The sequence below is a fragment of the Ictidomys tridecemlineatus genome, unplaced genomic scaffold, assembly GCF_052094955.1.
Source record: "Ictidomys tridecemlineatus isolate mIctTri1 unplaced genomic scaffold, mIctTri1.hap1 Scaffold_46, whole genome shotgun sequence".
Lineage (NCBI taxonomy): Eukaryota > Metazoa > Chordata > Mammalia > Rodentia > Sciuridae > Ictidomys > Ictidomys tridecemlineatus.
In genome coordinates, this window is record NW_027522984.1 from 2,068,943 (window position 1) to 2,082,561 (window position 13,619).

General features: G+C 34.2%; 1 protein-coding gene across 1 annotated transcript in view; it reads right to left on the reverse strand.

Moving 5' to 3' along the window:
- Positions 1 to 13,619, reverse strand: part of LOC144373716 (axin interactor, dorsalization-associated protein-like) — a 74,039-nt gene that overhangs the window by 53,676 nt on the left and 6,744 nt on the right. Inside the window, exons 4-5 of the mRNA XM_078036735.1 lie at positions 8,687 to 8,750; positions 8,314 to 8,420 (exon numbers count right to left, since the gene is read on the reverse strand). Of these exons, the coding sequence (XP_077892861.1) occupies positions 8,314 to 8,420; positions 8,687 to 8,750 (171 nt within the window). The remainder of the gene's footprint in view (positions 1 to 8,313; positions 8,421 to 8,686; positions 8,751 to 13,619) is intronic.

A 13,619-nucleotide genomic window follows, 5' to 3' on the forward strand; every position in this document is an offset into this window, starting at 1 on the left:
GTGTGTGTGTGTGTGTGTGTGTATGTGCACGCTCACGCGCTTGCTCATATTGTCTGTTCCTCTCATGTATTCTGCTTTGGTTATTACAATTAAAATTTTTCTTTATATATTAAGAATGTTGGGTTGGGATGTAGCTCAGTGGCAAAGTGTCTGCCTTGCATTTGCAAAATCCTGGAATCAAACCCCAGTTCTAAAAAAGACAAAAAAAGAACCCACCCCACCCCACCCCCAAAAACACCCAAGAATGTTACCTCTTTTATGTATTACCTCTTTACTACCTGTTTTGACATTCAAAAGATGATTGCTTTACAACTTTCAAAAAGTCTTTTTGATGTTAAGATTATTTTTTGCCAAGTTGATATTAAACTTGTTGTTACTTTGGGGTGAGTCAATTTTATAAGCTGTCATTATCTAGATCTTTCAGTTGAAATGGTAGGGCTGATGCTACATTCCTTACCAACAATCTTTTTGCCTGAGACTACACAGTAAGGTTTAATGTAATCATTATGCTTCAGATAATTTAATATGGAGACAGTGATTTCAAGTCTGAATTTCTTGTTTAATTTAAGGTAGAATGTCAAACATTGTGTTCCATGATGAAGGAAGCTGACTGTAATTAAGATCATAGATTACATAGAAAGGTGCCTATTTAAGGTGTTTCAGAATGCTCTATGATGTGCTCTCTCTGCATGGTCAACTCCTACATACTCAGTGAGTCCTAAATCTGGCCAGATTTATTGAACTCCTTCAGCCCTTCTTTTTTGCCAACCTATGACATTGGTGCACATCTCTAATCATAATCATGTGCTTTTGGCTCTGTCTTGCTGACTACACAATAAGCATCCTGAAAGGTGTGGGAACTGTTCCTTTTGTAGTATGCACAAGGAATAAACAGATCTTTGTTGAAGAAATATTTTATTGAATGAATGACTGAATTTCCAGTTCTAGAGGTTATCATGCTCTAGTAAACAAATGGCTAGAGAATCTATATCAATGAGTGAAGAAATAATAAACATAAAAGAAGATCAAATACTAAAATAATACCATACCATCTATAGCTCCCAGGTAGATGAAAAAGGGTGCATGTTTTTGCATCAAAGATAAAACCATGATAGTTGTAAATTGAGCCAATGCATTAAAAGGAAGATTTCTAAGTGAAGAATTAACATATCCAATTACATAGTGTAATATGAGAACAAGTCAACTACATTCATAAAATTCGAAGACTAACAAGGATAAAAAAGAAATCACTACACACAATCCAGTGTAAACTGTGCTATTCCAGCTAGATCATCTGCTCTCAGATCTAGAGCAAAGATCAGAAGAAATGTTCTTCCACATGGAACTGCTATGTAAATAAGAAATAGCTAACACTTGTGAGTATTTGTGTTTGCCACATACTATCCTACTCCTCTCATCTAATCCTCACAACAATAGTTTAGTTCTATTTTTCAGAGGTGAAAAGTGAGGCATAGAAAAACAAATTATCCATAATCACACAGCAGTTTGGCTAAAGAGTCCATGCTTTTAACCATCATGTCTCATTTTAACATTTTTATTTTAATTGTCCCTAAAGTCTTAAAAGGAACTGCAGGAGAACCTCCCCATCTCAAGCTTTTGCAAAGTTCCTTTTGCCATGTAAACATAACAGTCACAGGTTCCCAGGATTAGAATATAGACATTTTTGTGAGGCCACTATTTGTGCCTCATACTTTTAAATATGGAAAACTCTAAATGGCTAAAGCTGTCCAAACCAAGTTTTCAATAACATCTCAGGGATGTTATTGAGCTGTCACTAAGAACTCCCAAGTAAGGGATTGATTAAAAAAGAGTAACATTTGAACTTTGTACACTGAGCAATGCACATTCACAGGAATGGACAGAGACTGAGTAGCCCAGATAGCAATATGATAGGTCTTTAACACTCATATAGCAGTGAGCAGCAGGACTGTGTTCATTTGGTTAATTCCACTTTCAGTTTTTACTGCAAGACAAAGGAAGCCATTGGTAGCTGGTGAGCCCCAAGTTGTACTGAACACAGAAAGCACGTCTTTTTCTGACTTATCTGCCCCCAACCACCTCTTATGCACCAACCAGAGCAAGCATGCTCTCACTGGTGTCAAAAAGAGTTGGAAGGAATTACTGAATTCAGTGTGATTTTCTGTGAGAGGAAGATTCTAAGCCTAAACCTAAAGACAACTCTGATAAAATAATGACAATGAATTGGAAGGTTTGGAACCATTTTACCACACTACTGTAATAGGGGATACCAAAAAGTCCATCTTGTTGATGGAAACTGTTTATTAACAGGTGGTACTTGGGTAAAAACTCAAGTTGCTCTATTTCATTGTGCTTCATCTTTATAAAACAATTTATGAAGGTAGCTATGGATCCCCCAAATGGCTGTTTGTTAAACATAGACAAGTTTGCTTAAGAATGTTTTAAAAACTGTGTAAAAGCATCTGACCTAGCCAAGAATGTTACAGCCACTGCCACTGTGGAGAGGAAAGGGAATTGTGCAAGTAAGGCCTCTGCCTCTGCTGGGCACCCAACAGCACTGACACAGACCGAGCAATGAAGCACCACTGTACCTGCAACAGGTACAGAAAAACAATGGGAGAACATCTGAAGCCCCTCACCCACCCACCCCCCGCCCATAACTTCTTTGTTCCAAGAGTGTGCTGAAAAAAATGAAGGTCTAAGTATCAAGTAGGATGGCCTCACATTCAATAGTCTCTGGGTAGCCATAGAGATCATGGAGAATCAGACAATGAAAGGACCACCAACCTGAGGATGAGTCTGGAGTGACATGGATATGAAGGTCAGTGGGATCCTTAAGATCCTGTCCTCACATGCAGAAGAGGAAGTCATTCTTTTCTTTCAACTTTTTATTTTTGCTTTTTAAAAATTTCAATTGTTTATATCTCATATCATACCATAAGGACAATTTCTAGTCCAAAATTGGAAATGGCATGACAGTCTTTGTTCCAAAATAGTACATTATTGTCTAGGTCAGAACATTAAAAGAGGAAAATTACCAAAGATTATATTTTTTTAAAAACACTGATTTGAATTTGCTTTTTACATGATATTGTACAAATGTTTGTCACAGGCATTTACTTCAATAAGAGGTGAGTCAGTCTTCATTTTGCCTTGGTGCTTGGTGAATTAAATGTCATGAATAAGGAGTACAAAATTTTTTGTCCATACTTTTAGGACAGAGATGGACCTGATATCTAAAATGTAAACTAAGCATTATCATATGTGTGTGATTCTATATTTATGTCTTCTTTGTTTTAGATTTATCATACTTGCAATTAAATTCAGATGTTTGATACTACCAATTCAAAGTCTGTCACACACATTTTTTAAGTGCACATTTCTTTGTAATTTTAAAATCCAATAAAAAGGATATATATAAAATAATATTTTCTATTATTTTGGGATAATTTTAACATAATTTAAAATAATGGTATTGTCAAATCATTATTTGGTCATAACATTTTGTAGATGGCACAAAACATGAAATGGGTCTTAAAAATCTAGCAAGAGAAAAATTTTGCAATTTGTACTGCACATCTGCAATTTGTACACACATACAAATTGTGTGAAAATATGAAAACACATGGACAATTTCTTTTGGTTGGTAATTGATTAGTAGTTGAGGAACTGCTCCAACCTTTCAAGATAAAGAGTAAAATCATAAGAAGTTTATTCACTTTGAAATTATATTAAAAGTTTGATAAAAATCTTAGGGGTCATTAGCATTCAAACAATAATATTTCTAGGTCTGTCAAAAATTATACTTTATTAAAGTTGTTTGTATATAGGTTATATGAGTATATTCTTGTTTTTATTTTCTTTATTGACTGGTACTAGAAATATGTATTTTTCTGTGTTCAGAAATATGTGATTTGGATAATGGCTGAATTCTTAAGTGTCACCATCATATCTGGAAAAAAATAATAAATACTCTCACAAAACCTAAGATGAATCAGTGGGTATATGCTTCATACACAGATGCCATTTAGCATGCAAGGAAGAGTTACTACAGGTGTTGGGTTAAAAATTTGAGTGGCCAGGGGACTTTCAAGAAAAAGAAGGCCTGGGGCTGGGGATGTGGCTCAAGCAGTAGCGCGCTCGCCTGGCATGCCTGCGGCCCGGGTTCGATCCTCAGCACCACATACAAAGATGTTGTGTCCACCAATAACTGAAAAATAAATATTAAAATTCTCTCTCTCTCCTCTCTCTCTCCCTCTCTCACTCTCTCTTTAAAAAAAAAAAGAACAAGCAGGCCAGATGTTGCTTAGAGCCTTGATGAAGAGCCTACTCAATAGACATTTCCTATGAACCAATTTCTGCAAAACTCTGGAGAAAACCTTTTGACTTCAAGTGACAAGATTCATGGATTAAAAAACAAAACAAACTGAGCCAGACATAGTGCTGCATGCCTTTAATCCCAACAACTTGGCAAGTTAAGGCAAGAGAGGCCAGCATGGGCAACTTAGCAAAACCCTGTTTCAAAATAAAAAATAAATAAATCAAAGAGCTGGGTATGTAGCTAGGTGGTAGAGCATCCCTGACTTCAATCCCCAGTACTACAAACAAACATGTAGAAACAAATTATAAAAAAGAAATCTTAAAAAGTTTTCAAAACTGCTTGAGAGTAATAGAATATTAACAAGCCTTAAAACTATTGAAAAACAGCTAGGAGAACTACCAGATAACATTGAATGGTATTTTCCTTTCCTTTCAATATAAGTACATGACTGGATGAGGGACTCTGGCTCTGACTGTTCGGCTCAGTCTGAGAATTTGAGACTTTGATAGAAAGGATGTACTCGGAGAGCCAGAGTCTATCTGCACACTTTGGTGGTATTTACTGTTTAACCCTAAATATATTCTGAAATTCTGTGAAATAAGGATGCCCTAATATTCATGGAACAGCAATGAATATTTTGTTGCAGTTTTCAACTTCCTATATGCATGGGTAAGAAAAAAACTGCACTTTAGCTGAAAATGAAATCCATATTTGCTTAACTCTCAAGTTCAACTCAGAATTGAATATTTATGCAGGAAAGAAACAAGCACAGGTTTGATATTAAAGAAGTAAGATTCACTCTTCATTTTGAGTTTCAAAAAAACATTTTTTGTACATATCTAAGACTATATAAAAGATGAATAACCAATACAACTCTAGAATAATGTTGAGATTGCTAGGCTTATGTTTAGGTCACTCAGAAACATTTTTTTAAATTTTGTCTAAAATTGTGACATGGCTATTTGTGCATGTGGTACTAGGAAATGAATGTAGGGCTTCACACAGGTGAGACAAGCACCCTACCACTGAGCTACATCCCTAGTTCTTTCTATTTTGAGACAAAGTCTCTCTAAGTTGCCCCCACTGGCCTCAAACTTGCAATCCTCCTGCCTCAATTTCTCAAGTAGCTAGGATTATAAGCATATAATCCTGGCTAGCTATTTTTTTTAAATTTGTATTACTTTGGTTTATCATTTAGAAGCTTTAATATTCAACATGATAAATAAATTTTCAGGTAATAAATAATAGGTTATAAATTTTTATCCTCTATTTAAATGAAATCTACTGAGATTACCTTAAGAAAATTAAACTACTATTTGGACTTAAGCCAGTTAGTGTTTAAAGCAGTACAAAAAGTTACAGTCTTATGAGAATTGAAGGCTTTGAAAATGATAATAATGTCAAAGAAAGTTTTAACAATTTTTTATTCTTTTCAAGAAAGGTTGGATAAAAATCCATTTTTTATTTTAAATGGAAATAAACTACTCTTGATCATACCATATTCATATATTATATGTCATCTCATTAGCTTAACAGTAGTAGTGTTTACCATGTGTGTTTGTCAAAACTCATAAAGCTGTACACTAAAAAAGATGCCTTTTATATATGTAAGGGACACCTTAATAAATCTTTTTTAAAAAGATCACAATAAGCTAGATGCTATAGCACAAGCCTGGAATCCAGGTGACTTGGGAGGCTGAGGCAGGAGGATCCCAAGTTTAAGACTAATCTCAGCAACTAAGTGAGGCCCTCAGCAACTAAGTGAAATCCTGTCTCAAAATAAAAAATAAAAAGGGCTGAGGATGTGGCTCACTGGTAAAGTACCCCTGTGTTAAATCCTCAGTACCAAAAAAAAAAGTACAACAAACTTACAGTTATATAAATTACATAAAATAAAGGTAATAAAAATGTTATAATTCTTAGAAGCACCCTGCCATGATAATGTAGACACAACAGCCTTATCACGAATGAAATCTTGGATGTCCACAGTATAACAATTTTTTTCCCATTCTACAATTAAGTTAAAGGTCAAATTGTCCTTCAATGATATTTTCAATTTTATAATGACACAGGCCCTGGAAAATATGATCAAAAATCAAATATAGCCAATTGAACTATATGTACTCTTTCTTACTTTGAGGAAAATAATTCAGCGAATAGAAAGGTTTAGTGAGCTTTCTGTATCTCTGAAATAAAATACCAAAATGCTATATCAGAATAAAAAAATCTAATTACTTTGGGCTTAATCTTTCATAGCAAATAGACTTAATTTACAGAGTTTCTTTTCAACTCAGCAACCTGAACCCCATAAAGACCTGTCCATTTCATGACTTACATCATCTGCTTTAAGGATCTTGTTTGCTACAGAAGTATAACTAGTGAACAAATAACCAAACCCAGAAAGTTATAGAACTGGAATCTATTTCAATTACATCATGTGTTTGAAAAGGAAATAAAAAATGCAGAAAAATTTTAGCAAATTTATTTATCTCATCATCTCAGCAATCTTGAAATTTCCTACAAATATAACAAGTAAAATATAGCTCTTTCTTCATAAGGACAAGCAGATTGGAAATAATTACCTTGTACCAAAGAAACACTAACAATAACATTTTATAGTGATTGTAATTTTTCTAATAATCCTATGGCGTAAGACTGTTAGCATCATTTATAGGTGATAATGAAAATACAGTAGCCACCACTACCCCAGCAAATGAAAAGTATAATGCCAAATGATTTGTATGTGGTGCCTAATTTTCATTGTAACCCTATGAATTAGACATTGTCAACATCTGCTTTTATAAAGAATTAAGTACAGTCACTTAACTACTGATTGGCAGATGTTAGACTCAAAAGCGCAGGTATCTTATTGGTCTAAGCCTATACTGTTTATGTTTCAAACGTCTTCTACCAAAGAGTATTTAAATTACTGGAATATGACTTTAATTATGAAGTTTTATGAATGATATGTATATTATATTTAATTATACCATAAAGCATAGAGTCTTTTAAAAAATGCATCACAATAGTACAGCGCTATTTCTATACTTCCAAAAATGAACTAATTCATCAGAAGTAAAAACTGTGCACTGTATAAGAACAGAAGAAAGTATAGAAGTAGAAGAGGCAAATAATTTACTCAGGGTGCTTGACTAGGGTATTTTACAAGCTTGTCAAGATCTTCCACAAATAAAAAGGACTTGCTATGTATTCTTTATTTCCCTGTTAAGGGCAACTGTTTAGTATCTATTCCTCCAGGTCCAGGTTTCACAATCATATATGATTATTTAAAGAACAGTTAGATATATAAAGAAAAGAATTAACATAGCAAACAGTTACTCTAGAAAGCCTACTTACAATGTTGGTCTATGGCTAGCATCTGGGAACCTGGATTTCAGCAGGATTCCCATCATGCCCTGTTAAGAATATCACTGTGCCTAAACCGTCCATGCAAACAATATGGTTTGTGCTGAACACTTGCTTTCTTCCTGGAGTCTGTAGTTTTGGTTCACGCTAACCCCAATAAGTGTCTTGTGCACTGAATCTCTGCAGTGCTTCCACAATAGACAATATTTTTTCATTTCACAGGTGTGAAAGAATGTTGAGAGAATCAAGTACATATTTGACTCTGCTGGGAGAGGACGCTTAGAAGTTTGGTTTCCTCTGGAATTTGCCTGTGTGCCTTTACCCTTTGCTGACTTTGTTCTTGTGTTTTCTTATTGTAATGACTCAGAACACAACTGTGAGTACAGCTATATGCTGAGTCCTGTGGGTCTTCCTAGCCAATCACTAAACATGGGATGTTTTGAGGATCCCTGACACAAATAGTAAGATACTTTCACAATAAACCGATAGTTACAGCTAACAGAATGGCCATGATAATTTGCTTAAGATTGGCAAACCGGGAGATGTTTTACACGCCACTAACAAGTACAAAAGTAACTTCCAAACACCTGACCTTGAATTATATAATGTACATTTTTTGTACCCACCAGGCACTCTAGCAGGAAAAGAATTAGGAGACCCTACTCCAGCACCACCTTCTTCTTCATCTTCTTCAAATTCCAAATGCTCTTCCTCACCAGGGGCTAAAATTCTCCTATATAAAAAAGGACAGAAAAATTAGTGAGCTACTCCACTTAATACACCAGCTAACCCTCATAGCCACTAACTTTCCAGATAAGATGCTGATTATTAGGTTGATGTTGATATAAATGTCAATGTCAATCATCTCATTGCTACCAATGGTAACAGTCATATCACCAATACCAAATTTGATAGGGAAAAAATACAGAAATATTTGAAAAACAGGCATAAAATAGATAATAAAATCAGAAGACAAAATATGGATGCTTATTTATTTACCTTAATGGGCTAGGCTGAACATCAAATGGAAATTCTTTATTATATGTGAGAATATTTTTTAGGACTAGAATAAAGACATAGACAAACATTAGTCTTATATCTTAGTCTTACATGTTATGTAAGTCTTATATATTAGTTAGTCTTATATGTTATATCTTAAATTGATACTTTTAATCGTATTTTATAGTGTATTAAGCACACATTAATATATGTATTTTAAATTCCGAGCTTCACTATCATTTTAAGACTCTGCAATTGACTACTGAGTGTCTTAGCAAAATAAAAATGTCCATAGTGGACTGCAGGTACCAGTATTTTCAGAGTACTGTAAGATCTCCAAGGAAAGTCTCAGAGCCCTCATAGAAAATGAACCATAAAATAGTTCTCCAATGTACAAGGTCCTAGGTGATATGGGGTACCAGTGAAAGAGAATACCTCTTCTCCTGAAGTATTTTAATTAAAAGATTGATACTGAAGATGACTAATTAAAGAGAGATAGATAATCACATCTTATTCTTTATCCTAAATAGATTTCCCTCAATACTTATCACACTGGTAAGGTTTGTAGCAGCAAGGTTATAATTCTAATATTCCTTTTATGATGAAATTTATTGTATATGTGTGCACACATATATACATGCATATGTATATATGTGTTTGTGTATATATATATATATATATATATATATATATATATATATATATATATATATATTTACACGTGTGTACACACACATACACATACACACACGCACACACAGCAGACTTTCTCCGCAGGGAAGTCATCAAACAACATAATGCTATCATCTCTTGTGTCCTGGTTGATTACTTTCTGGCATGTAAACCTACAGACAGATGTTCTACAATTCTATCTGTATCTGGAAAAGTATTTTATGAAATTTATTGTTTCATTTCCCAATTTATGGGTTCCTAGTTACTACCTGCAATTATTTCAAGGTGAATATTTAGCATTATTAATTGGGCAACCCATGGTTTTTACTCTAATTACTCAGACTTTAATTTTGGAGTCTTGCAGATTTCAGTTAAAAGGAGTATGGCATATTGGGTTCCTAAATAAGGAAATTCAAAAAGAACAGGTTGTAATTACATAACTTATTCCAATAGGAGTCAATCATCCAGTGAGAAAGAAGTTGGAAACTTGTACCTAGATTCTCATTACTCACTCTTATTCTCTCTCCCTTTAGCTCTTCTTCATCCTTTATCTCTTTCTTCTTCTCAACAAATGCATACCGAGTACTCACAATGTTCCAATCACTGTTTTAGGTGCTAAAGATACACAGTAATCAAGAACTCATATTTGGACCTTAGACCTTACTAAGGAAAAGTAGACAATAAATATGCCAACAAATAAACAAGATAATGTAAGATGTGATTAGTGGTATGAAGGATACAAACAGGATGCTGTGTAAAAGCAGAGAGAACTTGGTAGAGTAGCTAAGGTAGACAGGGTGCCTTTCAAAACTAAACTGTAAGAAGACATTTGAGCCAAGACCTGAGATGAGAGGAATAATCCATAAGTAGCTCTAGCATAAGGCTTCCCAGGTATTAAAGAACAGGCTGGAGCAACAACAAAGGTTCCAAGTAGGAAACAGTTTGCCTTATTCAAGGCACAGAAAGGGCTGTGGGAACTTAAGTCTGACAAGCAAAGGGGAAGCAGCAGGAGATCAAAGTAGAAGGTTTAAATCAAAACCTAGCCCTACAATTACAACAATAACTTGAACATTTACATAAATACTCTAATCTCCCAAGTTCTAAAATGAGAATGCTACTTCCTTTACAGGCTATTTAGAGAATTACAGCCTAAATAAATGTATACAAAATGGCAAGGGAAAATCTAAAATGGACATTCACTCTCTCCATGACCTTTTTGATCTAGTTGACTAGAATCCTAATATTTCTTATCTCACTAAGAAGTACTGTTTATTTTTTAATACAAGAACATCTTTTCTATACTTCTGCATGATCATTGTTACTAAACTATTAAATCAACTCAATATTAATAAGTAATATTAATAAATATTGCTCACTTACACAACAATAAAATAGATACCAAGAATGGGGAGCAGGTAACAAAAAGATCATGTCTCACTCATATCAGAAACAAACACACAGAAATGATCATATTGTAATAAGAGTTTAATAAAATGAGCAAAAAAATCAACCATTAAAAATGTATATAACAATAATTTTTAAAAGCTGATCCTGTTATGGTGGCATGTGTCTGTAATCCCAGGTACCAAAAGCCTGAGTCAGGAGGACTAGAAGTTCATCTGCCTAAGCAACGTAGGGAGACCCTGTCTCAAAATAAAAATAAAACAATAAAAGGGCTGGGGTTGTAGTTCAGTGGTAGAGTGCTTGCCTTGCACATGTGGCAATGGGTTCAATCCTTCGCACTACATGAAATGAATAAATAAAATAAAGGTATTGTGTCCATCTACAACTAAAAATGTTTTAAAAAATAAAAATAAAAAAGACTGGAAATATAGCTCAGTGGTAGAGCACCCCTGGGTTCAATCCCCAGTACGTCAAAAACAAACAAAAAAGTTGAAAAATATCTTGGTTATTAAGAATATCTTTGCTGAGAGTGGTAGTGCACACCTGTAATCCCAGAGGCTTAGGAGGATTAAGAATTCAAAGCCAGCCTCAGCAAAAGTGAGGCATAAGCAACTCAGTGAGACCCTGTCTCTAAATAAAATACAAAATAGGGCTGGGAATGTGGCTCAGTGGTTATCTTGCATTTGTATTGTAACAGAATAATTAAATAGTATTTTCATTTCTTTGGTATCAAAGCTCTGAAGAGGACATATTTGCTTTAGAATAATAGCTTTGTTATATTATTTTTACAAGTTAAAGTACTATGAAACATTTAATTTATGTGAATAGCTTTAGAACAAATTTAAATAGCTTTAAAACAAATTCTGTTTTACTTTCTATAACTGTATTATAGGTTTACATTTTCAACAACTATGGAATAACAGATTCTATTGTTCTTTTAAAATAGCTTAAACTTTACATAGAGTTTTCTTTCTACCAATACTAGCAATGATGTCTTAGGAGGATCTCAAGAGGAGCTTGAATTTTACAAAAGACATTATCATAAGTATGAAGCATGTCATGGGTTGGAGATTCATTGGCTAATTTGGTAGGACTTACACACTTTGAATCACTACATGGCAGACATCTGATGCTACTCCACCATGGAAAATTCAGCACTCCCAGCCTTTCTCTTGGAGCACAGACCTACCAACCTCCTGAAGCTAACCCTCAAAAGATGACACACAGGCAAATATCAAAATGCATTTTGCTTTTGGTGACTGACGTGTTTCATTTTTGTGGTAGGAAAATGGGCAGCTGCCTCAATTTTGAAAGGTTATTTTTTAAATTATAGGAAAAGATTCCTTCAAAACATTCAAATCTATTTAACTCAACACAATCTTGCCAAGTTCATACTACACTTAAAGCATTCAATAGGCTCTGGGGTGGGGGAAGAGTCCATTCATAATCTCTTTGAGGACTAAAACAAATACAAGTGAAAATAACACATGTGAGAATCTGACAATGGATAGTTAAAATGATTCTATACAGGAGAGGAGGCAGAGTTTAATTATGCCTCTATAGAGACAGCAGAGAAAGCTTTCAGGGAGAGGTGGGATTTCTGTGAAGCCTTGAAGGGTGGCTTAACAGAAGGGAATTTTGCAGGGTGGTGGTGGGGAGATATGCTTGAGTAAGCAGCAGTACATTACTGCAATTAACATAAGAAAAAATGGCTTAGACTTTCACAATCATAGTTTTAGTATTTTCAGACAGAATTTAAAAGATTTCAAAATGTTCAAGTAAAGAATACATCAGCCTAATAAACCAGCCAAGAGCTAGTGATGTAGCTCACTGGTAGAGCATTTGCCTTATATGGGAAATGCCCTGGGTTCGATCCCCAGCACCACACACACGCATTAAATTAAAAAAAAAAAACTTTTTTTAAAAGAAAGGAAACCAGTTAAGTTTAACATATTAAAAGTTAGAATTCATTATTTTCCTTAGAAGAGGCTTAACGTTTTAAAAAGAAAGCTTGAATAAGTATACTTAATTGAAATATTACTAAATACCAATTTGTAGAAAATATTTAATTCCAACTCAATAATTAACTCACAACAAGTGCCCTGCTTGGATAAATTCCAAATTACAGAGTCTACCCTACTGAAATACAGATTACTCACTTATGTTTCTTTGAGAAGCAACAGCAAATTAAAATCATCTAAAAAGATAACTATCAAGAAGGGAAAAGTACAAATGAAAAACATTATATAAAGTATAATAAAGTGAATCTCCAAAATACTCTTTCTATTTCTATTCCAAATCTTTTTATAAAAGCCAAAAAAGTAATAGATTTTAACCTGATCTTCAACTAATACATGGGTCAATAATTTCTCAGGAATTTGAACTGGAGAGCTGTACTTAGGAATGATGTAGTACAGCACCACTACAGGTATTACTAACAGCATAGTGAAAGAACCAATCCAGGTGACCCTAAAACTCATTGCTGGGATTTACAAGATAGTGTCAGTGTTGTCCTTAGCAGAATTTTACTGAGAGGATTCGAGTGCTTAGCATATAGATGCTATTCTAAAAAAAAAAAAAAGGGGGCAATTAATGAAAGATCTTGTGAGGCAATAGAAGTACTTGAGCATGCTCAGAGGAAGAGAAGAGATAATAAATATATGAAATAAACATCCACAGTCTTTACGGCCACTCTGTGTATCTATAAGATTCTTAAATTTTGTTTGGAAACAAACAACTAATAGGAAATAGTGACTGAGTAAGAAGCCAAAATCCTAATAATTTTATCATAAAAAACTGAGGGCTGGTGACATAGTTTATGGTAAAGAACTTGTCTAACATGCCCAAAGCCCTTGGT